This window comes from Mauremys reevesii, linkage group 9 (assembly GCF_016161935.1).
Source record: "Mauremys reevesii isolate NIE-2019 linkage group 9, ASM1616193v1, whole genome shotgun sequence".
Classification (NCBI taxonomy): Eukaryota; Metazoa; Chordata; order Testudines; family Geoemydidae; genus Mauremys; species Mauremys reevesii.
The window spans coordinates 4,922,365-4,947,790 of record NC_052631.1 but is presented as its reverse complement, the minus strand read 5'-3'; the positions used below and the strand labels follow the sequence as shown (position 1 = coordinate 4,947,790).

Genomic DNA, 25,426 nt, shown 5'->3' with positions numbered 1-25,426 from the left:
AGGCGCCCCTGTATCATTCATGGGAGGTGGCTATAGCAATCCCAAAGCTGAGCATTAGGCAGGATTGGTCAGACAGTTCACTGGACAAACTCCTTCCATCAGTTTGAGTCAATAATTACTGGTTACAGTTTTTTCACTGCGGATAGTTCAATATTATTTGTTGTTGTGACACATGGCTAGAAAGGGTTAAACATCCCACAAAATAAATAACCCTCCAAAGACACATGGGGAAATAGTGTTTGTATTTTGTGTATTTACATATGTATGAATAGGGTAGACAATGTAATCAACAGTCCCTGTCTATGCTGTATTCTGAAAATTCAGAGGTCAAAAGAACATCCTGTCATTTAAATATCTTGGTATTCACCTCTCTTTGAAATATACTGCGAATGGTGGTGGAAAAAGCAAATGGCCTTATGTTAATTTGTATAGCTAAGTACCGGTGATGGACCTCCTTCAAAGTCATTCTAATGACCTTTTGTTCCTCGAGGAAATCCCAACTTGTCAAACAGGACATGAAATTGTATAAAAGATCCTTGGGTCCTGATTCTGTCATCTCAGATCTGCTTAGGCTTCATCAGGGCAAATTTGAGTTGCAAGACCGAGGTCCCAGTTATGCTGGGATGCCCTGAATATGAGATTTGGACATTGGACTATGACCTGAATTCTAAAGGAACTCTTTGCAACTAGGAAGCTCACCATCTCCACTGTGAATCTGCACCTCAGTGGATTGAACTCATGTCTGTATGTATATGGATCTTTTAACCATGCACTTTCTCTTTTGTTATTTATGAAGACAGGGCTGCCCGTGGTAGCGGGGGCTGGACTTGATGACACAGGAGGGTCTCTTCCGGTCCTGTGTCCCTAGATCTCTATAGTTCTGAGCCTGACTGAGACGGGAAGTCACGAGCAGTGGCAGATGTAGAGTTAGTGGGGCCCTTCATTTTTGGGGGCCCCCTCTCAGGACCCAGCCAAGAAAAAGAACATTCTCTCTTATCGTTTATTATCTTATCTAGGGCAGGAGGTTGGGGTGTGGGCGGGGTCGGGGGGCAACCGATACACCCCAAAGCGACCAGCACACCCCTCTGGCAGTGGCTCTTGGGGGGAGAAGAGGGGTCACAGGGTCTCTGCGTGCAGCTGCCCGCAGGCACCGCCCCCGCAGCTCCCACTGGCCGCAGTTCCCGGCCAATGGGAGCTACAGAGTCGGGGCGGAGGCAACATGCGGACACACACACACAGGGGCTGAAGGGACGTGTCGGCCGCTTCCAGGAGCCGTGCAGAGGGAGGGAGGCAACGTGGTCAGGAGCCGCCGTAGCCCTGCTGCTGGCACGTCTCTGTGTTCCCCTGTCATTGAGGGCCCTAGGGTGACCAGATAGCAAGTGTGAAAAATCAGGATGGGGGTGGGGGGTAATTGGCGACTATATAAGAAAAAGCCCCAACTATCAGGACTGTCCCTATAAAATCGGGACATCTGGTCACCCTAGAGGGCCCCATGCCACTGCATTGTTTGTTTCATGGTAAATCCGCCTCTGGTCATAAGTGCGGTTATCCATGAGCAGTGATGGGTATGGTGGAGGGAGGCTGTTAGCCAGATGCTAGGTGGAGGGGTAATTACCAACTAGATTGACCATCAGACACACATTATGATGAATTATTGTTATGTATATGATGGTAGTGCCCACAGGCCTCCGTCAGGATTGTGGCCTGGTTGTGCTAGGCGCTGCAGCAACAGAGGTGGACCTGGTCCCTGCCCTGAAGAGTTTACAATCTAAGAAACAATCTGGCTCAAGCTGGCCATAACAGAGCAGGGGCAAGGGAATTCTCTTCTTCTGTAACTAAAGGAGACATTGCTTTGTTTACAGAGCCTCTCCCCTGCTTTAAGCTGCCTTGGCTGGCTAGGAGATGGGCAAGATCAAAACTTTGGTGTCAGGAGGAGAGGGGCTGCTGGGGCAATGAACATGAGATGCAAACAACATTCTTATAAGAAACTTCGCAATGCATTTTTGCCGGGCGCACGAAAAGATCCTAAGAAGTTGTGGGAGGAAGACTGTGGCTATAGGGAGGGGACGTCACAGGGGGAAATGGTGAGAGATGGACCCAAATGGCTAGTATTTGCCTATGGACAAACACTATAAACCCTAGCTTGGGGTGAACAAATACATAGGAACTGGCTTAAAGCACCATGAAAATAGCAAGGAATGGGGTGAATTGCGTTTCCTGAATCCTCCCCTGCGTGTTGTTTGTCTAGACTGCAAACGCTTTGGAGCAGAGAACTGTCTTTGCTCTATGTTTGGGAGGCGGGGTGGGGGCTAGAAACATCCTGATACTAGTTTAATCATGATCATTTGAACCCCCCAAATGACAACACTCCCGAGGACATTTCCTAAGCACACCCAGACTGGCTGGAGTGCTGGGTTGGCATGGGAGATGCACAGAGACACTGACAGACAGAGCCACCCGCATGCATGGCCACTAATTCAACCCCCCCCCCACCAGCCCACAGGTGCAAAACCAGGGGGGTTCCTTTGGGAGAGCTGCTCTGTATTGTGTTGTGACCAAATTCTGCCCTGGCTGGCAGCGCCCGGAGTGCCCGCAGTGTCAGCAAAGTCATTCTGGGTGTGACTCAGTGCAGGGACTTTGGAAGCAAAGGTCTAGCTTTACAAACACAAAACTTGGTTCGGTGCCAGGGGGTGGCACCTGTTGCTGGGGAAAGGAAAGCAACCTGCAAAGGTCTCTTCCCCAGCCACAGCCGTGGAAGTCACAAGCCGGGAGACTCAAATTTCAGTTTGGATCCCTCCAGCAGGTCACGGTCACAGTCCAGAAACGAGACCAGCTCCAAAGGCAGATGAGTTGAGACTATGGAGATATGGCAGCAAATATTTTCTCAGAAGATTGGGCAGATGAAACCAGGAGACAGGTGGACTCTGAAGGTGGATTATTACCTTCTGTCCAACGACCTGGACCCTGGATGGAAGCAATTCCTGCAACAACATGCGTTTGCCAGGTGAGGGGTAGGTAGCAGGAGAACAGGGTTAGCAAAGGGCTTTGTGAGCAGCAGCATCTTCCTTGCATAGCACTACCACAGGCTGTTAAGGGCTGGTTGAATAGTAAAGGAAGAACTAATGCACAAAGCGTCGGGCTGGTGGCAAATCTTCCTCCTAAATGATTAGTCAAAGGGAAACGGCTTTTTGGATCGAATGGAAATTTTCATGAAATACAGCTGGTTTTTAAAAAAAACTTTGGGGTTTCCCCCCTTAAACCCCAAATGGAAACTGTTTTGTTTTTTCGACATCCCCTCAAAATTTTTCATGGGGAGTGGGGAAGGGAGGAATCACTTATCGGCTCTAACAAAGAGATGTTTACTGACAACTTTTGTGGATTTTTTGCACCATTTTTGTTGACATTTTTGAACTTCCAGGCAAGCTCTATTCACTAATATTCTTGTGAATACAGACTCTAAGTGCCGTTTCCGGTGACGAGTAAGATCATATTATTCTATATTCGTAAATATCTGCACAACTAGTGGGCACTTGTCAAAATGTGTGCGAAACCCAGGAGTTTCACGAAATGTAGCGGCAGCGATTGATTCATCGCCCGAAAATTCACACCTGAACTCCATCGTTCGTTAGCCTCTGCTTCAGAATGCTCGTCATCCAATCAGGGCGCAGAAGCAATACCATGTGGCTCAGGTGACCAGTTAGAGAGCCCGGCTTGGCAACAGTAGAAGAAGGTGAAGGGCATTAGCCCACAGTATTTGGTGAATCCTTACAAATAGCAAGCCCGTGAACAAATGTAGACTCCGTTGATGACTGATTCACTGACCAGAAAATAGGGCTCAATCATTGCAAATAATCTTAAGGATTATTTTGACCAGTTCTAACAATGTCTAGTTACCTGAATATTTGCAGTGTGACCATCACTGTAGTGTCTGGGCGCTGGATTTTGATGATAATATCGATTGCTCTGGAGCATGCTAGAGCTGTCACAGACCACAGAAAGCCATGGGCGGGGAGGGAGAAGTGGCTGGAAAGTACCAGCAGGGAGGGAGATGGTGACAGAAGGGGAGGGGGAGGAGGAGGGAGTGGGGGGAGACCAAGAGGCTGACCTGGAAGGAGGGAGATGAGAAGGCCGAGGGGTAGATTGGGGGTGGGTGAGTGAGGGGCCAAGCAATGCAGGGGTGGCCGTGGAGGGCTGGGTCATGCACATGGACGGGGCTGGGGGAAGCAGTGAATTACACCCACCTGGGCTCTTCTAGACATTGTCAGTGTCATCTCGAAATCTGACCCAGTGCCGCCACCCACTCATTCTGCTGATTTTCATCCCCGGTGTTTATTTCCCCACCCCCAGGGCTCCAGGCCTGCAGCTTTATTGCTGCTGAATTATGCTGAGCTCGCTCTCCTCGGAGCTGCCTCTGGAGCCACCAGGCCCAAACTGGCTTGGGTTTGCGGCTGGCCCTTTACTTCTCTAAGGTCGCCCCTTTGTTCCTCGCCTGCATTTCCAGGCAGCAGGGCCAGTCCTGGCTCGAGACGGAGAGGAAGACTCTAAGGGTCAGCCCGGATCCATATCACAATGGAAAGATCAGCTGGAGCCAGGGGCTGGTTGCGGTGGACAGGCAGCAGCCTAGGAGTGGCTTGCAGAAGGGATTCTGGGAGCAAATATGGATGCAGTAGCAGCTAAATCTATACCTCGTTCTCCTGAACACTTGGATGATTGTTATATGTTACTTATGGAGCACTGCGGGGCTGTCCAGTACAGCGACAGTGAGATTCCCTGCCCCAAAGAGTTCACAATCTCAGTTAAGAAGGAGATGGAGGAGCCGGGAAAGGGAGAGAGGAGGGAGAGGACGGTATGAGCGTTTGGTTGCTTGGGAAGCTAACACATGCGATGTACAGTTATTTGGATGGTGACAGGACCCAAAGGCCTCTGTCGGCTTGCACTCCCTTGGGCTAGGCATTCTCAGCCATAGAGCAACGAATCTCTGCCCCTAGAAAGCTTAAACTCTCAACAGACGGGGCCAAAGGGGATTTTTATGACCATGACCATTATTATTTTTAAACCTCTGAGGGGCTACAGCTCGGAAGCCTTCTTGAAGCAGTAGGTTTGGAGGAGGGGTGTGAAGGTGGCTGAGGGGAGCTGTGGTGTTCGATGCAGTGAGGTCATGGCATGCAGGGGGGCTGGGAACTGACTGGTCTTTGGTTCCTGGCCCTCGTCACCACACCTGGGTCAATGTTACAGAAAGCCGTGTGTTGGGTCAGTATCCGATAGCTGCTGCTGCAGATCAGGAAGGAATTCTAGGCATCAGGGAAGCGTGAGAGATGGTCCGGCGGCCACTAGAGTCCATAACTATTTGAATGTCAAACATCTGTAGCCAAAACCAGCTCTCAATAGCCATCGTATAGAGGAGCAGAAGCCATCCTGTTTAGAGTGGACTCGTGCTGGAAACCATTTGCGAGGCAAAGCAACGACAACTGTATTGAACCTAGTAACTAATAAACAGTGCTATACAATCCTCAGTGCTAGTAGATGGCGCTCCGTAGAGTAATAACTACCTACACCTCTCCATCTCCACCGCCCGTGTACAGTGCTCCGGAACCCATCCTGCGGGACGGAGGCTGAGTTCTCAGATTAGCTAGCAGCTGCAGCCGGTTGGGGGCTTTGAATCTGGGTTAAGTTTTACTTGTCTCCTGCTTTCTCCTGTTAGGTTTGAGTGCTCACAGTGCTGGCACACCTGGCACTCGGCGCAGGTGAACATTCTCTTCCACATGCACCTGGACCGGAAGCAGAGACAGGGCCAGGTGAAGATGAAAATCTTCAGACAAGAGTGCAAGAAATGCCTTGTGCCGAAACTGGAACTGCCTGAATTCAGCCAGGAGAACGTGGAGAGAGTCCTGGAGAACCTGATGCTGAAGATTCGCGGGAAATGCTACAGAGAGGCCATCAATCCCCAGGACCTGTGCAAGATCATCGTGGAAGCTCAGACAATGGGGCCACATGACAGCTCCCACTGTGAAGCCTGCCGGCTGGGCATCTGTTGCACGAAATATGAAGCCCAAGCACCAGCCAGCACCTTCTTTAGGCCTGCTTCTCTATTGCCACGCATCGTTCCTGCCCAGGAGGAATGGAGCGAAGCAGAGACGGGGGGCGGCCGTGACTCGGGGGGCGGCCGTGACTCGGGGAGCAGCTGTGACTGGCGGCGCTGCTGTTGCTACAGCACCGCCGTCATATTTTTGGTCATATTTTTGGCTGTGCTCATTTTTGTTCTGCTTTATTTCAAAACCAAGTAGTGGAAATTCGACACTCATACTTGTCCCTAATGTAACTGAACTGTAATAACCTGAGTAGTCTGTATCCACAATCTGTCAGTCATTAAGGTGCCACCGGACTCCTTGTTGTTTTTGTAATAACTTGAGTAATAACTGGGCTTGGAAAGATTAAACTTTTATCTGTAAATGTCAGTAAATGTCAGTGTTCACCACACACATATAAAGCAACATCAGTGATTGAAATTTACCGATAGGCAAAGTAAAAAAAATGCTGCTTGGGGCCTCCTTAGCACTGGATTTCAGGATATTTACTTGGTATATTCTGACAGGTGATGTTGACAGTTTGTGCTTTAACGGTTATAAAGCTTTAATTTTTTTGAATCGCAACATTGTCTGTCATGAAGTAATTATTGTCTGACCCTCCCCCCCAACTGCCTGACTGCCTCCTAATTTCCCATAACTATGAACATTTAAATCAATAAACATTTGGGGGAAAAAAGCCTAACCCCCCCCCCTTTTTTTTTGCAGCTGTGAAAATTTACAGAGATTAAAATTTTAAAAAATGCTTTAAAATAACCATGGATATTTTCTGTTAAAATTATAGAAGTAATCAAATTCTGCCAAGCCTAGTAATAATAGATCATGTACCTGTATATGTAGGGTTGAATGCGTGCACAGGGCTCAGAGCTAGAAAAAATGTCTTTTTATTGGCCAGCTGAGCAGATTTCATCTAGGAGCCATTGAGGGATGGTAGCTATGGACCCTTAAGTGCCCTTTTTGTGTGGTCAGTTTTCAGAGTAGAACTACCATTTAATTGTTGCATATATAATCTTTCCCAGGATCCAGCCCTGGATAAGCCGAGCAATAGAACAGAAAATGTACGTCAGGCAAAAGACCTTTGAATTCGCTCACCTGATCCTAGGGAGTTCAAAGGAGTGTTTAGGGCTTCATTGATTCTTGAGTCGGTGGAACCCGTGCCCCAGACAGAGATCTTGGGCATGATTTTCTAAGCTGCCTGAGGACAGACAGCCTCCTGTTTAAATATCTATGTAGCTGCAATTGAGTCAGGAGGAGTCTCGATACCCTCCGTGATGCCTGTAATTTTAGTGCCTGTAGACAATGTTTCCCACCCGCAATTCGGAGGCTGTTTCATAACCTCGGGCCCTTTGTCTGTCAGGCTGATTGGGCAGGCCTTGAGCCCTTTACATTCAACCAGGGTTTGATGCGTTCCCATGAAACATCCTGGAAACCTCTCCGTCCCACGGGCCTGCTGTCGCTAGGGTGACCAGATAGCAAGTGTGAAAAATCGGTGCAGGGGTGGGAGGTAATAGGAGCCTATATAAGAAAAAGACCCAAAAATCGGGACTGTCCCTATAAAATTGAGACATCCGGTCACCCTAGCTGTGACAAAATGCTCGAAAAGTCTGCTGCAAACCCCTGGCAAGTTCTCCTCTGTGTCCTTTTCTTTAAAGGGTGGTGTTACAAGTGCAACCGGGCAGGATTGGCTGTGTGGGGAGCTGGTGAGTCCCAGGCCTGCATGCAGGGTTCCCCCTGAGAACTGGCCTCTAGGGACCTGAAAGCAAGATCCCTCAGCTGGGCTTTTCCCTCTCCACTGATAATTCCCAGTTTGTTGAACTTTGCTGGGAAAATTCCCCAGCCAGGCTGGGTTCGCCCTCCAGCTCCCTAGGTGAGACCAGTCCCCGCATGCTCAGCTCTGCTCTGGCTGCTAGTCCCGGGCTGCTCCCTGCTGTGTGTGTGTCTGGACGCTAGGCTAGGAGACCACAGTTTGGATTTTAGTGTAGTTGTGTAACCTGCTGTGACGTTAGGAGTGTAATATAATATTTCATTGGAAGGTGACAGGGTCAGAAAGAGTTAATTAACTCAGACTGACCTGACCCATGGGTGAACCTTAAGAACTGGTTAGGAAGATCTGTAAATGACTAGAGCTTTGAAATGCAGCCGGCATTGTTAGGGATAGAAGGGGAGCTGTTTGCTCAGGTCTTGTGATGTAAGCAAACAAGTCTCCTCTATTACTATGGCTTTGATTCAAAGATCAAAAAAGGAATATTAACATTTAGGAAGATACTTGAGTGAAATAGTATTATTGTCTATGTGTCTCTTTGAAGGTTGTGGTAACCTGTACCTGAACTGTTTAATGGATGTTACCCTGTGTTAATTGCCAGGATGTTTGGAAGAAGGAGTTAAGCCTATTGTTTTCTCAGGCCAAAAGGCTGCTGGAAATGTATAAGAACCCTGGGACACGATCCTACTTCATCTCAGATCTGCTTTGGGTTTCAAGAGGGGGAAACCTTAAGCCACAAGGATTGAGATCCCCAGTCATTGACTGGAGCCACCCTGAATATGGACATTGGACTATAACCTATGGACTATTTCTAAAAGGACTTTTGGCAACTACAAGCTCACCTCTGCTATGTATCTGAACCTCAAGAATTGAATTCAAGTCTGTCTGTATAGTGATCTTTTAACCAACACTCTCTCTCTTTTCTTTTTTAATAAATTTTAGCTGAGTTAATAAGCATTGGCTGTAGCGTGTATTTTGGGTAAGATCTAAGTTATAATTGGACCTGGGTATGTGGCTGATCCTTTGGGATTGGAAGAACCTTTTCTTTTGTATGATGAGATAAGATTTTCAGTAATCGTCATCATATCTGACGTGTGTATGTGGATGGAGGCCTGAGGCTGGGTACTTTAAAGGAACTGCGTTGTTTGGACTTCTGAGTAACCTGTATGGTAATATAGAAGTTGTTTTGGCTGGCTTGGTAAATCTAAGTATTGGAATAACCACCCGCTTCTGGGGTTTGTCTGCCTCGTTTTGTTTGCAGTTCACTCTAATTGAGTGACCTCAGCTGGCTCCTATGGGCAGCACAGTCACACCTGCACCTTGAGCCCTGCACCCCTTTGTGGTGAGGGGAAATCCTGGGACCGAAACAGCCTGACTCCTGCCTGCAGAGATCAGCCCCTCTGCAGTGACCGAGGAGTCCAGAGTCAGCTCTGAACCTGAGGATCATTCATGGAGTTTGTGAGTGCACCAGCTTTTAGTTAGTCATTTAGGGAAATTGTTTTGGGGACCCCCTACTCCCTGAACTGTGTCCTCAAGCCAGGGAGTGAGGGTTTGGGGATTTTATAACCTGCTGCATATTACACCTGTGGAGGGATTTACCACCTTCTCCCATTTGTGAGTCCTTTGGGCTGTACTGAACCCAGTCACTGCTAAACCACTGCAGAGAAGGTCTCGTGGTCATCGGTCATCAAGGGTCCCAACAAAGTATGTGTACCAATGGGACACTGATCTTACATTTGCTACATCAGGTAACTTGACTGGGGAAAGTCACAGGTATTATCAGTGTGGGCACCGGTGACCCTAAGAATAGTGTTTTACTCTGCTATGTTGTATTTGTCTCCTGTTTAATATAATTACTGTGCTGAAGATATTGTATGTGTTTATGTTATTTCTTGGGGGTCCCCAACTATCTGGCAAGTAAGTGGGGGTTACCCTGTGGTTAGAATTTTCCTCCCAAGCTGCCCTGGTGACCCTGCCAGGAAGGAGCGAGGAGGTATCTTCATAGGGAAAATTAAAGAAGAGGCACCCTGCTGAGTGGGTGGCGGGATCCAGAAGAACCCAGACCTGTCCATCAACACCTGCAAGCAGATTGGCATTAAAGGAGGTAACCGGGTGTGTGCGTAGATCTGTAACTAGGTATTAGAGAAGGTGCTGCTAGACGGCACTCGAGAATACATTGTTCCTGGGGTTTGTAGGACCAATAAAACATCTTGTGCCCTGCAAATGGCTTCTTGTGGGTCGGTTTTTACACGGCTCTTCCCAGGAGGGCTTTGCAGCCTTTTGCAGGGCGAGGAGAGGGCTGAGGCCTGTTTCCTGAGGATGGCTGAATGATGCAGAGGGCAAAAACGTTGATCCAGAGACTGTTTGCCCTGGCTGCAAGTCCCTCCCCTTTCTCCCTGAAGCAGCGCCCCCCACCCGGTGGCAGCAAAGTGGCAGCACCACCCTATGGAAAGGGAGGTAGATGCCTACAGGAGGGAGTCCGTGCTGCAAAGTCTGCTGGGATACAGCGGGGGTCTGCTGCCGAGGCGGAGCCCTGTCCACGTGGGGTGGCTGTGTGTGCACGAGGGGACGAGAAAGCTGCGGAGTTCCAGCAGGGATGTGTGGTCCCCGGGCCGAATGTGGCCCAGGGCAGTGATGAGCTGCCAAAATCTTAACAACCGGTTCCCTATAAAAAGTTCTGATTTAAGGGGGGGAAGCGGGGGAGGGGCCAGGGAGAGATCGTCGTGGGGCCGGAGGCCCCTGCAGGGCCTGGGCCAATTGCCCCACTTGCCCCTTCCCCTCTGGCCAGCCCTGGAGCTTGCAGCAGCCCACCCTCCCCCACCTTGCTGGGCCATTCAAAAAGCGGCAGCAGGACGACTCCCGAGCTCAGCTGAGCTGCCCAGCGGGTGCTGGCGGCTGGCCCCGCTGCAGCTGGGGGGAAGCGGGGGAAGGGCCGGGGGAGCCTCAGCCTCCCCAGCTGGGAATCCTAGGAGCAACAGGATGGTCCGGCCCGCGGACCAGAGTTCTTTGCCCACCCCCTGGCCCTTTAACAACCGGTTCTCCACGGAGGTCTAATTTTAGCAACCGGTTCTTGAGAACCTGTGGGAACCGGCTCCAGCTCACCACTGGCCCAGGGTGAATCCCGTGGAGTTGATCCCTGTGGGCAGGGCAGTCCTGCACAGAAGCAGCACGTTAGCTCCCCTTTCAGTTTCGTTTCTCACAAGCCCTGAGCTTGGTTCCACACCCAGGGTCCTGAGTCCGTAGCAACCAGGCAAAGGAGCCCACCTGCCCGAGGCTGTTCCTCAGGGAGGGAGGGGACCCAGGAGCCCCTCCCGCCCCTTAAATAAGTCACATTCCTGGTTCAGACAATAAATGCTGCTGCTCAAGAGAGGTTGTAAAGGGGAAGGTGAGAACATGAAAACCTGGCAGCGGAGGTTTCATCAGAAGATGGAATGGGAGAAGCCAAATGACACCTGGTCTCTCACCGTGGAGGATAACCTCAGTCCTCGAAACCCAGAACGCCCATGGCACCTCTACCAGCAAAGAAAAGCATTTGCCAGGTGAGGGGGAGCAGACAAACCGGGCAGTGAATGATGCGCGAAGGCATGGGTGGCGCGTGAACCCCGCCTTTGGGGAGGCTAGCCTCCCGTCCCTTCCACCTCCCTTGCCTGCCAGAGCCCTGAGCCCCCTCCTCCCCCAGTGGCCAGAGGAGCCCTGGCCACCAGCCCAAGCTGAGCCCCTGCCGGCTTTGGGGCAGAGCGGGAGCAAGGACGGGGCCTTGGGGTGGAGCGTGGGGGAAGCCACAGCCTGGCCTCCCCTGGCCTATGATACCAGCCGCCCATGCTCCAAGGTGATTTTCTCCCGGGGCACAGAGCCATGGTACTAGTGTTAGTGGGGAAGGAAGCAGGGAGGGCAGGTGAGACATTTGGGAATAGCTGCGATTGAATGATCGGTTGGGCTAGTCCTTGTGTTTGCTGCACACACGTGTAAAGGAGATCTAGGCATTAGTGCTGATGAGTCACCGTGATGGCACTAAATATTTGCCTCCTGTTAATTAGCATTTTCCACCACTGTAAAAGTCTGTAGAGCAGGAAATTGTGACTCCCGCCTCCCAGGAGTGGAAATGATGTCATAGTTAGAGCAAGATAGCACATTTAAACAAATTCCCTTGAATTTCCATCAGTAGCTTAGCAAACAAGCAGAAAGCTGGCGGAAGCAGTGAATTTACTATTGCAAGATATATGCATCTTTCAATTTCATAACTGACCACGTCTTCACTCCAGATACCGTCAGCTAAGAGCTATGCTCATCCAATCCGGGAACAGAGACGGCTCGTGATATACATGGCATGTCAACACTGATCACATTTCGAATGTCAAATACTCACTAAGGGACAGTAGGCCAAGAATTATTCACAGAGATTATCCCTCTAATAATATATTATTATCACTACATATTTGTATTACCAGAGTACCTAGGAGACCCACTCAGGACCTCATTGTGCTAGGTGCTGTACAAACACAGAACGAAGACAGCCCTTGCCCCAAAGAGTTTACCGTCTACGTATAAGACAAGACAACACTTTGCTGCATGATCCTTCAGGGTGGCAGGTGAATGTAAGTTAATGCTATTAGGGCTATGCCATATGGGCACCTGATCCTGCAGAGTGCTGAGCACTGCTGGGAGGTGCTTGCGTGGACAGCAACAGGGTTTGGGGGTGCTCAGCGCCTTGCAGGATCAAGCCCAATGTCAGTGGATGAGTCTCTCAGCATTGAGTTTGGGGGCTGGCGTGGGCGCCGGGTTAAATGTCCCTTCCTTCCCCCTCGTAGGTTTCAGTGCTCATGCTGCACCCGTCGCTGGCCATCGGCTCAAGTGCTCATTCTCTTCCACATGCACCTGGACCGGAGTCAGCGCCAGGGGCAGGTAAAGATGAGGGTCTGTGGGCAGAAGTGTAAGAGGTGCCATGGAGCGAAGTTTGAGATGCCCACGTTCAGCCAGGAGAACATTGAGAGGATCCTGGACAACTTGGTGCTGAAAATCCGTGCAAAATGCTACCGAGAGTCCATTGCAAACCGTGATTTAGCTGACCCCATAGTCGAAGAAGATGTGGAAGGGCCACATGACACGACCCGTTGTGAGGCGTGTGCTCTGGGGATCTGTTATCTGTCTACCTATGGATTCGTTATCCCTGCTTCTCTGGCTGCAGCTTCTCAGTCTGGCCAGCTGGCTTGGCGGGGAGCAGACACAGAGAGCGACTGGAAGCTCGTGTGTTATGTTTTACCAGTTGTGGTTGCTTTGCTCATCTTTGCTGTGCTTTTTAGTGGGAAGTAGGAAATTCAGCGCTCAGAATGGTTCCCTAATATTATCCACATGGGATGCTAATGCACCTTCCCTTTTTCATGGAGAACAAAAAAACTGGCCTGAGCCGTTTGCTGGGAAATCACCATATGCTTAATGTTACCATGAAATGCTTTAGAGAAACTGATCATGCCCATTCGTAATGCACCAGGGTAATAAACAGGGGCTGTAAAAAAAAACAGGCCTTCTCAAAAGCAAGAGGGCACATTGTGCCCCTTCTTGTTGGCACCTGTGCCCCCCCCTTGGGTCTGATCCAGCGCCCAGTGGAATGAATAGAAAGACTCCCACTGACTCCAGTGGGTATTAGATTAGGCCCTGTGCCCCTGTCAAATCCTCATGCTCCATCTCTATGCCTTGTACCCCCCTGAGAGGGTAAGGATAGGACCCCAGAGGGGGCTTTGCTGCCCCAGGGGAGGCTGGACTTGAGAGTAGCTGCTCTTGTGTGCAAGATGCATCCTGGATCATCTGCACAACTGGAGGGCCACTCCTGCGTCCCTTCTGGGGTGGCGGGAGGGGTAAACGCCAGGAGCCAGAGCCACATAGCTCCATTGGCTGCAGTGAAGCTATGCTGATTTCACCAGCTGAGGATCTGGCCCGAGGAGTTAATCTATCCCCGGATAACTTGTCCCCTTCCATGGGAGTGGGGCTGATTTGAGTAGAGTCCCCAGTGGAGGAGCTTGGCACTGGGGCAGGCCAGAAGCAGGGACCATGTTCACAGGACAGCGAGTTCAGGTCCTTAATTACAGCCCTCTTGGGCATTGTATACCTGGGTGTTTGCATGGCAGGAAACCAGGGGTTGCTCGTCAATCATTGGTCACATCCTGCTTTGCACTGTGCTTTTCTGTCTCAACCAGAATCCTGGGCAGAGCAGCAGTCTGAAGATGAAGGAGTTTCTTGGCTTGGTTTATATGTAACAAGGAAAAGGCAACTCTGTCTGTGTCCCTGTTGAAAAACGGTCTGTAGACGTGCGGCCTCACCCCTGCGGCGCCTCCTGCTGGTGACTTCTGGGAATTAGCTCATTCCAGCTCTGGAGCGCCCCCTGCAGGCTGGTGATCCACCTGTCCTCTGGCCCCCATGTCCCTCCCTGGACCTGGTGTGCTGCCCCCTGGCAGTAACCCCTCAGTCTCAGGGTCTCCCCTCCCTAGGGAACCCCCACCCACTATTCCCACCTCACCTCAGTATCAGGCTACTGCCAGTCACCAACTAACCCTGTGCCCTGGGGCAGACTGCGGTATCAGCCACTTATCACTGGCAAGGAGGGTTCAGACCTGCTGCCTTGGCCTACCCCTGGGCTGCCCTCCGCAACCCCCAGTACCTCTTGGCCTTCTGCTAGGCCACAGCCTGGGGCTTTCCAGGCTGGAGCTCCCCAGCTCCTCAGCCTGTCCCCAGCCCTGCTCCACTCAGGTACCCTGTCTCCAGCCCCCTGCAGCCAGGCCCTTCTCTCTCTGAATGCAGAGGGAGAGTTCTGCTGGGCCTCTCGCTCACAGCCTTTCATAAGGACCAGCTGTGGCTGGATTGGGGGTGGCCCAGCTGCAGCCACTTCCCAATCAGCCCAGCTTAGCAGCTCCCAGCCACAACCTTCCCCCAGGGATGTTTTAAGCCCTTCAGGGCAGGAGCGGGGTAACCACCCAATAGATACATGGCCCCTGCTGAATTTTAGTGCCTCTGCAATACTGTATAAGGACCTGTACTGGATAGAGCAGTTCCTTTTCCTGCTCCCTGTATTTTTCACGTTACTAGACCAAGACTTGGCTTTGGTATTTTGTCCATATTGTATCAGTTCAATAAAGCATCTGTCATAAACAGATAGTTAAGGGTTAATGTCTCTTTTACCTGTAAAGGGTTAACAAGCTCAGTAGACCTGGCTGACACCTGACCAGAGGACCAATAAGGGGACAAAATACTTTCAAATCTCGGTGGAGGGAAGTTTTTGTTTTGTGTTCTTTGTTTTGGGGGGTGCTCTCTCTTGGGATTAAGAGAGGCCAGACGTACATCCAGGCTCTCCAAGCTTCCTGAAATATTCTCTTCTATTCAATATAGTGAGTATTAGAAAAGGCGGATTAGTCTTTTGATTGATTTCTGTATTTGCAAATGTGTGTTTGCTGGAGAAATATTTTATTTTTGTTTGCTGTTACTGTGCTTAGGCTAGGAGAGGGGGGGAGTCCCTTTAGTTTTTATAAGCTGTATACCCTGTAAGCATTTCCATCCTGATTTTACAGAGATCGTTTTTACTTTTCTTTCTTTAATTAAAAGCTTTTCTTTTTAAGAACCTGAGTGATTTTTTCCCCTTGTCTGAGACCTCAGGGGATTAGTCTGACTCACCAGGAATAGGTGGGGGGAAAAGAGGAGGGGGAAGGTGAATCCCTCTTTGTTTTAGATTCAAGGAGTTTGAATCAGTGTGGAGCCTCTCCAGGCAACCCAGGGAGGGGAAAGTCGGGGGGGGGGGGAAAGGAGGGGGAAATGGTTAATTTCTCCTTGTGTTAAGATCCAAGGAGTTTGGATCTGTGTTCCCCAGGGAAAGTTTTGGGGGAACAGAAAGTGAACCAAAACACTATATTTTTGGTTGGTGGCAGCACTATCAGATCTAAACTAGGATTTAAGTTTAGAAGGGTCCATGCAGGGCCCCATCTTTTGGACGCTAAAGTTCAAAGTGGGGAATAAACCTATGACAGCATCACATTTAAATTGAAATATCAGGGGAGGCAGGGGAGCTTCCCTCTCTGCTGGGGTGTTGTGTGAACCCTACACCCTTTGGGGAGGCAGGAGTTCACCCAGGTGCACAGATCTATCCTAGTACCTTTAGTAGCAGGGGCAGCACCCCAGGGTCATTGCAAACAGTAGCCACTCAGTGGGAGAGTAACAGAAATCCCAGATGCCTGAGAGGAAGCTCTGCGTCCATCCAACACTCAAAGTCTTCACAATCCCTCCAGCCTCAGCGCCTCAGTCCCGGGCTAGGGTGCAGTGCAGGGTGACGGGGCGACATGCTCAGGCTGCGCCCTGGGCTTGCCCCACCGTCCCTCCCAGCTCAGGCTCCGGTTGGGCTGGCTTTGTCCAGCCAGCACAGGCCCTCTCCTGCAGCCTGGAATGGCAAACCCACTGCGGCAGACGACTGTCACACTCACCCTCCAGTCAGAGGAGAGCTGGCAGCGGGATGTAGGGGAAGGATGTCCTGGCAGGTCTCTAGCCAGCCAAGGCTGGTGGTGTGGGGAGATGCTTCTCCTGCTTGCCCGTCCTTTAGCCAATCACGGCTCGGTGGCAGGATTGGCCTTCACAGCACTGCTGCTGATCTGGGGTGTGGGGACTCCACAAATCCATGTCACATCTACACCGTAATGGCTAAAGTCTGGAACTAAAGCTATTGGCCTAACAGCACGCTGAGGTCTATTAACCACTAAGCTACTCGCTGGAGAACAAGTGAAGGATCCCCATTGTGTACAGCATGTATCTGTCTCATCATGTCCCACCAGCACATGAAAACATCATTCCCAATATCTGCCCATAGGGCTGTATTCTTAATGAATTAACTGCCTGATTAAATTTGACCAGGAGTAAGTTCTTGAAATAGCTACCACGATGGCTGTTGGTGGGATCACGATGCCTTCCAGTTTTAGCGAGGAGTGTCTTAGTTTGATGGAGTAAGAGATACCAGCCCAGTTAGTGCTCTGGGGTCTATACAACACATGGGTGTTGGGATGCAGAGCTGATGTAAGTGGAGGTAACTCCATTGAGGGAGGAGGAGGAGGAGGAATCACCAAAGGAGATGCTGAAGAGCAACCACAGAACAAAGTAGTAGCAGCAGTTCAGAACCGGAGGACTAAGTGACAGAATGGCCCAGTCCTGCAGGGCTGAGTGCTGGAGAAAGACTTTCCTGGAGAAGTTCTTGACCAGGGACTGGCTGACTGGTCTTGCTTCCATGGGTCTGTCCCATGTCACACTAGTGTAGCAGCCATGGGCAATGAAGGAGCCCATCTTTTCTCCAGATGTCATGACATTTGCATGCTGACACAATGACATGGGAAAAACCTAGGCCCTGGGATGAAGTTGTCCTGTTTTCTTCTCTGCCTGCCTCAGTGTTCACATGGCCGCGGCTCTGCTGAATCTGAATGCCAATGGGGAAAACAAAGCCAGACCAGCTATTTATTTGAGTGACTATTCACACACGTCGTTTGGAGGCATTCACCCATCTTGGAAATACAGTCCTTATATACCCCAGGCAGAAACTGGAGAACCAGACTGGCTTTGGAACCAAAACTCCTTTCAGTTTCATTTCTCACACACACAGAAGTTATCCGGTATCTCTAGCAGCGAAGGAACTCAAATCCCCACCCTGCCGCTCAGCAGGTGATGAGATAGAAGTGGGAAGTAAACAATCGAAACTCCATTTGTAACTCAGCACACTTTGGAGTGTCCTCACGAACATCAGGAGGGATGAAGAAGCTGAACATGGATTCTTGGAGAGAAATGTTTTATGAGAAGATAGAGGAGGTGAAGCCACAAGATCACTGGGACCTAAAGATGCACCAGAACCTTGATTACAATGACTTGGGACCTGGTTGGAAACAATCACTGCAAGAACATGCATTTGCCAGGTGAGAAGCAGCAGCTGATCGGGCAGCTGGGGATTCCTTTAGGACTTCACATATATTACCACCTCCTTAGTCATCGACAAATGATCTATTTTTAGTGAGGGATGCAGTGTGTGTGTGTGTGGGTGTAGTAGCATATATGCAATTGCTTTAATTATGCCTTGGAATTAATTATGCCTTTAAATGCATCCCCCACTTTCAAAAATGTTTCCTGTTTTTAGAAAAAAGAACAGGAGTACTTGTAGCACCTTAGAGACTAACAAATGCTCAAATAAATTTGTTAGTCTCTAAGGTGCCACAAGTACTCCTGTTCTTTTTGCGGATACAGACTAACACGACTGCTACTCTGAAACCTTTTTTTAGAGGCATTTTCTGTTCCAGCCACTACACGCCCCTCCCTCCCTCTGCTTCTGCAAAAGCTGCTGCTACGCCTCTTGTTTTAGAAGTTTAGTTTTTTATTTGGGTTTTATATAGTCTCTCTCTTATGCTATTTGAAAGTTGTTAGACATGGAGATAGCACCAGGACAGCAACCCGAGCCAGTGCTTAATTTGTAATGAAAGAGGTGCTGGGCTTCTGCCTCAGCAAGCCCCAGCACAAATTAAGCACTGGCTGGGCGGCTGGAGAGCGGCGGCTGCTGGCCAGTCCCCCAGCTCTGAAGGCAGCGCCGCTGCCAGCAGCAGCGCAGAATAAGGATGGTATGATCTGGCCTATGCTGCTGCAGGTGACGGTGCTGCCTTCAGAGCTGGGTGGCTGGAGAGTGTGGCTGGGAGCCCAGAGGTGCAGGGGCTATGAATTGCTGAGCTTAGAAGTGCAGCAAGCCCTAGCACAAATTAAGGACTGTTCCCAGAGGCTAGTGAGGTGCTGCTCTTTCTGATGCTTCAGTAGTTACGGCATTATCATAAGGTTTGGGGGATCTGGGTTCAAGCCCCCACCTGGCTAAGTAGGTCTGAGGATCTGGGTCTCAGCCTCTCTGTGCCTCAGTTTCCCATCTGTAAAATGGGGGTGAGAGCACTGCCCTGCCTCACAGGGGTGTTGTGGGCATAAATGCTTTAAAGATTGTGAGGTGTCCAGATACTATGGTGACAAGAGCCAGGGGTTTTCAAACTTTTTTTCTGGTGACCCAGTTGAAGAAAATTGTTGATGCCTGCGACCCAGTGGAGCTGGGGATGAGGGGTTTGGGGTGTGGGAAGGGCTCAGGGCTGGGGCAGAAGGTTGGAATGTAGCAGTGAGGGCTGCAGGGTGGGGCCGGGGATGTGGGGTTTGGGGTGCAGGAGGAGCTCTGGCAGGAGGATCAGGCTCTGGGCTGGGGTGCAGGCTTTGGGGTGGGGCTGGGGATGAGGCTCTGGGTTTGGGGCTCATGGCTGGGGCAGGGGTTGGGGTGCAGGAGGGGTCAGGGCTCTGGGCTGGGGTGCAGGCTTTGGGGTGGGGCTGGGGATGAGGGGTTTGGGGTGCAGGAGGGGGTCAGGGCTCTGGGGGGGTGCAGGCTTTGGGGAGGGTCTGGTGATGAGGTGTAGGGGTGCAGGAGGGGCTCTGGGTTTGGGGGCTCAGGCTGGGGCAGGGGTTGGGGTGCAGGAGGGTCAGGGCTCTGGGCTGGGGTGCAGGCTTGGGGTGGGGCTGGGGATGAGGATTTGGGGTGCAGGAGGGCTCTGCAGGGGTTGGGGTACAGGAGGGGGTCAGGGCTCTGGACTGGGGGTGCAGGCTTTGGGGTGGGGCTGGGGATGAGGGGTTTGGGGTGCAGGAAGGGGTTCTGGGTTTGTGTGTGGGGGGCAGGAGATTGGGGCGTGGGTTGGGGCATGGTCTTACATCGTGTGGCTCCCAGTCAGCGGCGCAGCTGGGGTGCAGAGGGAGGCTTCCTGCCTGTCCTGGCACCGCGACCATGCTGTGTCCCAGAAGCGGCCAGCAGCAGGTCTGGCCCCTAGGCGGAGGTGCGCAAGCGGCTTAACGCAGCTTTCGCCTGCAGGCACCGCCCCCCCAACTCCCATTGGCCAGTTCCTGGCCAATGGGAGTGCGGAGCTGGTGCTCGGGGTGGGGGCAGTGCACAGAACCCCGTGGCCCCCCCGCCTAGGAGCTGGACCTGCTGCTGGCCACTTCGGGGGCGCAGCGCGGTGTCAGAACAGGTAGGGACTAGCCTGATCCTCAGCTGTTGTAAATCAGAGTAGTTCCTTTGGGTGCCCTGGAGCTAGGTCAGCTTACACCGGCTGAGGATTCGCCCATCAAGTAGATACAGTATGAATATGGATAGATAGCTATCCAGTTGGCTGGCAGTCAGGGCAATCCCACCCCAAGGGCATGTATTGTTGTGAAAGCCTCTGGTACATTCAGTGCTGCTGGAAGGTGCTGGACTGACATCGATGGTGCCTGATACAAGGTGCTACTCTGGTTTTACCTCATTGTAGAAAGATGTGGGGGTGGGGGTGGATAATCTGCTGTATGTGAGGCCAAAAGCGCTAATCCAACCCAGGGACGCGTAAACAGGAGAATCTCACGTAGGAGCAGAGAGATTATTTGGCTCTGTATTTGGCATTGGAGCGAGCGCTGCTGGAATCCTGTGTCCGGTTCTGGTGCCCACAATTCAAGAAGCATGGTGATAAATTGGAGAGGGTTCAAAGAAGAGCCATGAGAATGAATAAAGGATTAGAAACCATGCCTTATAGCAGTAGACTGAAAGAGCTCCATCTATTTAGCTTAACAAAGTGAAGGTTAAGAGGTGACTTGATGACAGTCTATAACGATCTACCTGGGGAACAAATATTGAATAATGGGCTTTCAATCTAGAAGAGAAAGGTCTAAGAGGACCCAATGGCTAGAAGTCGAAGCTAGAGAAATTCAGACTAGAAATAAGACATAAATTTTTAACAGTGAGAGTAATTAACCATTGGAACAACTTACCAAGGGTTGTGGTGGATTCTCCATCAGTGGCCATTTTAAAATCAAGATTGGATGTTTTTCTAGGAATTATTATAGGGCAATCTCTGGCCTGTGTTACGCAGGAGGCCAGACTAGATGATCACAATGGTCCCTTTTGGCCTTAGACTCTATGAATCTGTAATTACATTGAAATGCATTAAAATAAGGCAAGGCAGTGGTGGACACAGCGTGGTGAGCAATACACCTGCTTACACCGGATCTGGGGTTGGCCCCATGTCTTTAATTAGTCTTGAGTTTGGCAGCAGGCGCTGCTGGTTGGTTGCTGTCATGGGATCTACAAACCCCATACTGAGCTTAGGCAGGAGCGGGAGTGGAGCCTCTCCTGTCTGCAGGCAAGCAGCTCGACCACACCTACAGGCAGCTGCTGGAGCTGCCAATCATGGAGACACTTTTTTGGGGATGGGGGAGGCAATAATTGCCTATATAAGACAAAGCCTCTAATAGCAGGATGTTCCTGATAATATTGGGACATCTGGTCACCTATGCATGCTATATCTCTTTCCTCTTTTTAGCTTCCAGTGCTCATGGTGCCAGCATTTCTGGTCATCAGTTCAAGTGGTTATTCTGTTCCACATGTACCTGGACCAGCACAGGAGAAAAGGTTGGGTGAAGATGAGAGTCTTTAGACAAGAATGTTATGAGTGCTCCGAGGGTAAGTTAGAAGAGCCAAATTTCAAGGAGGAAAGTGTCCAGAGGGTCTTAGAGAACTTGGTCATCAGCATTAGGGAGAAATGCTATGGAGAGTATGTGGCCCAGTTATCTGAGGTTACAGTGATAGGACAGCACTATGGACCACATCGGAGTGACCATTGTGAGGCTTGTCGGTTGGGAATACATCAGAGGCCCAAGCACATGATGTATTATGGAAGACCCAAAGACACAGTGTACCATGGGACATCCAAAGACACAATGTCACCGGTTCAGCTACCATCACACGATTTACCCCAGGACACGATTTGCTGTGATTTCAAGCTTTGCTGTGTTTTCTGTATTATTTGCATTTTCATTTTAATTTATATGCACAGTTGGATACTAAAGCTATTCAAATAGTGGGGGTAACACCCCCCCCCCGAGTCATGAATAATTGCAAATACAGTCAACTAGTTTGGTTTGCTCTTACTGGTGAGCTTGTATTAATTATTTTACCTGTGTGTGTAGATAATTGCTAGGGATTCAAGAACATTTTTGAAAGTCCCCCCCAAACGTCATGAATTCTGGTGGGAATGAATCTGCGTCGGAAAATTCCAACCAGAACTACATCAGTCATCCCTCGCTTTTCTCTAGTTATTGTTCTCCTGTTTGAAAACTTCCAGTTGGCTAATCAAGGAGCAGAAACGATACCACATGATTTAGGTCACCAACCACACACCAGGAGTAATGAATGGCTAAAACGAACAGTTTGTGAACAGCCCCAGAGACTGAAATTATTTGTCTGGACTATTTGGCAAATCCGAATAACCAACACGTTGGATCCAGGAACCCAGAAAGGAGCTACATTAATAATGAACATGATTTGTGATGACTGATGCAGTTGATTCTATCTGTTACCTTCCTGCTTTTTAAGGCATTTGACATTGAAAACTGAACAACAGGAGAGAGACTGGATTTAGCAACTGAACTATTTGAGGAAAGATGGGCCAAAGGAAATGAACTAATTCAAAAGAGAATCATAGCAATGTCAGGCTGGAGGGGAACTCAAGAGGTCATCTAGTCCACCACCCGCCATGCCAAGGCAGGATAAAATAAACCTAGACCATCCCGGATAGAAGTTTGTCTCCCCTGCTTTCAAAAACGTTCAGTGACGGAGATTCCACAGCCTGACTTGGTAACCTGTTCCAGTGCCTAGCTATCCCTAACGTTTTTCCTGATATCCAGCCTAAATCACCATTGCTGCAAACAAAGCCCATTGCTTGTTGTCCTACCCTTGGTGGACATGGAGAATAGTTGATCACTGTCCTCTTGCCTTTGACATAGTTGAAGAGAGTTATCACATCCTCCCTCAGCCTCCTCTTCGCTAGACTAAACATGCCAAAATTGTGGATCCAACTGTTACAAAAATGATATGTATCCCTAATGCAACTCATAACACCGACTGCTTCGCTGCGATGTAGTCAGTTACCTTTTGTGTTTGTCACCCTTTTTCCCCCTTGTGCAGGAAATGAATTGTTCCGTCAATAACTGTGTCTCTCTTTAAAAAAAAGTAGGTAACTGAAAAAGCCAAGGTGATGGGGAAGCTTAGTTGCTGTCTCTTTAAATGCCCTAATGCAGGTTGGGTAGTTACAAAGCCACATGTGTAATGTTGTGGTTAACAGTGAAGCAACTCTTTGGTTTGCCCTCAAAATGGGTTGTTCCTGTTGACTAATATACTTAGTCTGACTAGCATACTTACATTTTATGCTGGTAAAAGATCCCTCACTGGCCCCCTCGAGGATTGAACTCATAACCCTAAGTTTAGTAGGCCAATGCTCAAACCACTGAGCTATTCTTGCCCCCTTTGCCTGAAACCATATTAATAAACCTGAGTGACATTGATTATTTAGTTTCAAGTCTATTTCATAATGAACCAAAGGCGGCTGAAGCAACTGACTAGACAATTTACCCGCAGTTCTAAGGATTCTTTTGTAGCCTGGATTCAGTGGTTCCTCTCCCTTGGCTGGGGAGGGAAGGGGGGGCATGGCATAGGTTCACCCATTACAGTACCAACTTCTGCACCAAATGAGGCAGGGGCTATCTAGCCTCATTCACTTCTCAGCCCTGCGTCGTTCCCGAGAACCACCTGTCTTGTGCACTGAAAGAAGCAGGGGTCCTGGGGAAAATATAGCACCCGATCATGTAAATTACCTTATCAGAATTCATAGGCACAGGGGAGCTGAATTAAAGCTGCACGGGCAACCTTAGCGCTGGCATTGCTGCAATTCAGGATGTTGCAATCTTAATGTTTCAAAGCTCCCGCTCTGTCCATCTTGCTCTTGTGGCCAAGGGGCAGCACTGACTCGCCTCAGGGAGGTGTTTGAGTTACACACATCGGGTGGGCACAGATAATCCTCACTTGTAACCATTCCCTGGCATCCCTGCTACAGGCAATCAGAGATGCTGCTGCGTGGCCTTGCTTAGTGCAACTGTGCAATGCTCCCACAACATGCTCTTCTGGTGAGTTTCCTTCCCCCTCCCCGGCAAGCCCCCATTCCCACCCCCCATTAGGCTGGATATGAAAGGGAATCTCTGTCCTGGACCCAGAGGAGAGAGGCATCAACCGAAGTGTTGCACTGAGCCGGTGCCTGCAGATGGCACCCTGCACCCTTAGCCTGAGATTTGATTCCTCCCAGACAACACTTTTAACCATCTATTGCCTTTTGGCTACAATGATTGACTCAGGGACAGAAGTAGCCTAGAGAAGCCTGGTTGGGTTAAATCTCCGTCAGGGTCTGTGCTGTTGAAGTGCAAGGCAATGAATGTTCCTTCTCTCATCTCAGTTTTGCCCCTTCTGCCTAACCGACCCCTCCCAACCAAAGCCAAATCAAAATTAATAAAATCTAAACAAATGTAAACCCTACCCCTGAGTTTTTACCCTGCAAAGGGAGAAGTGCCATAAAATCCACTCTGGGCTTTGCTGTTGCTATTGATGGTACTTGGAAAGTGATCGGCTGCTGCGATGGTGGGCAGGAGTATAAAACTCTATTAGATAGCTAGATCCTCAGAAATATTCCTCGGGCCTTGCACAGAATCCAGCCTGAAGCAACCGAGTCTGCAGTTAGTCAAACATATGGCTGGCCTAATTTAAAGGCAACCGAAATCTCATCTGGGCAACCACGGGAGAGTCCTGAGCTCCGTGCTCCTCTGTATTTTACCTACTAGCCAGCTAAGATATTTGAAAATTTCTGCTGGGCGCTTTCAGCGGTGAGAAAGTTGCTGTGACTGAGAGTTAATTATTCTGCTTGCTTTATAGTAAACCCAGGGCACACCGCTGGGCGTTCTAATGAAGTTGAATTCATTTGTGGCTCTGTCTTTCAAGCCAAAGTGGCTTTTTGGCTGCTAAAAAGTGGCCAGGGACTTCCTACCAGGCCTGTGTTTGTTTACGCTGTTTCTTAGCTATTGAGCTTTAAAAATACACATCGAGTGAAACATAATGGGCCAAGTAACCCCTGATGAAAGGCCACTGGTGCCAATGATTTCAGCTCTTCCACTGCTACCGAGGGCACAAGCCAGCCCCCACATTGTCAGTGGGGACTTTTCTGAGTTTTTTTTTTTAGGGAGGAGCAGCTGTGTTCCTTGTTTCCACGAATAATGTGTTTCCCGTTGCCTTTGCAGGTGTGACTCGATGTCTCCTGACAGCTCTTGCCCGTCCTGGTACACATGCACACTCACACCCTCTCGCTCGCACATGGGCACATTGTTCATGTACGTGCAGATGAGACTGAAATGAAATGACACACTAAGAGCTCTGACCTGAGGCCCCTCTGACTTTAGGAGCCTCCCCGGGGTTCCTCAGTGGAAGAAGGGGCTTGGAGCGGGTGCTGATTTCAGCCACGCTCACCTTCCATCCCCGCCTTTGCTGCACCAGGCACAGGTGGTGACCAAACGCCGCACCCCACCATTTGCGCTCGAGTCTTCATTCCCACTGGCGGGGAAAGGCCAGGAAAGCCCCACTCCCCAAACCAGGGGCTTGGCTGCTGGAACAACGTCTGGGACTGAATGGCTCGGGAGGCCAGGCCCGGCCGACCCCCTCACC

At 50.1% G+C, this 25,426-nt stretch overlaps 3 protein-coding genes across 3 annotated transcripts; all 3 read left to right on the top strand.

The window, feature by feature from the left end:
• Positions 1–2,858: 2,858 nt before the first annotated feature.
• LOC120372619 (receptor-transporting protein 3-like) lies at positions 2,859–6,613 on the top strand. Its single transcript, XM_039489871.1, has 2 exons — positions 2,859–3,004; positions 5,702–6,613. The coding sequence occupies exons 1-2, from the start codon at positions 2,859–2,861 to the stop codon at positions 6,282–6,284; spliced, it is 729 nt and encodes a 242-aa protein (XP_039345805.1). The 3' UTR covers positions 6,285–6,613.
• Positions 6,614–11,196: 4,583 nt separating this feature from the next.
• LOC120371507 (receptor-transporting protein 3-like) lies at positions 11,197–13,155 on the top strand. The gene is made up of 2 exons (XM_039487287.1): positions 11,197–11,384; positions 12,654–13,155. Exons 1-2 carry the CDS (start codon positions 11,197–11,199, stop codon positions 13,153–13,155), a joined length of 690 nt encoding a protein of 229 aa, XP_039343221.1.
• Positions 13,156–17,564: 4,409 nt separating this feature from the next.
• Positions 17,565–23,196, top strand: LOC120372208 (receptor-transporting protein 1-like). Its single transcript, XM_039489118.1, has 2 exons — positions 17,565–17,771; positions 21,210–23,196. The coding sequence occupies exons 1-2, from the start codon at positions 17,611–17,613 to the stop codon at positions 21,745–21,747; spliced, it is 699 nt and encodes a 232-aa protein (XP_039345052.1). The 5' UTR covers positions 17,565–17,610; the 3' UTR covers positions 21,748–23,196.
• The last annotated feature ends 2,230 nt before the right edge of the window (positions 23,197–25,426 follow it).

What these genes read in the sequence shown, in the direction of transcription:
- LOC120372619 (XM_039489871.1), top strand. Translation starts at nt 2,859, where the DNA reads ATGGAGATATGGCAGCAAATATTTTCTCAGAAGATTGGGCAGATGAAA. An exon ending in CAACAACATGCGTTTGCCAG is followed by an intron (nt 3,005 to 5,701) that starts GTGAGGGGTAGG and finishes TTCTCCTGTTAG; the next exon opens with GTTTGAGTGCTCACAGTGCT.
- LOC120371507 (XM_039487287.1), top strand. Translation starts at nt 11,197, where the DNA reads ATGCTGCTGCTCAAGAGAGGTTGTAAAGGGGAAGGTGAGAACATGAAA. An exon ending in CAAAGAAAAGCATTTGCCAG is followed by an intron (nt 11,385 to 12,653) that starts GTGAGGGGGAGC and finishes TCCCCCTCGTAG; the next exon opens with GTTTCAGTGCTCATGCTGCA.
- LOC120372208 (XM_039489118.1), top strand. Translation starts at nt 17,611, where the DNA reads ATGAAGAAGCTGAACATGGATTCTTGGAGAGAAATGTTTTATGAGAAG. An exon ending in CAAGAACATGCATTTGCCAG is followed by an intron (nt 17,772 to 21,209) that starts GTGAGAAGCAGC and finishes TCCTCTTTTTAG; the next exon opens with CTTCCAGTGCTCATGGTGCC.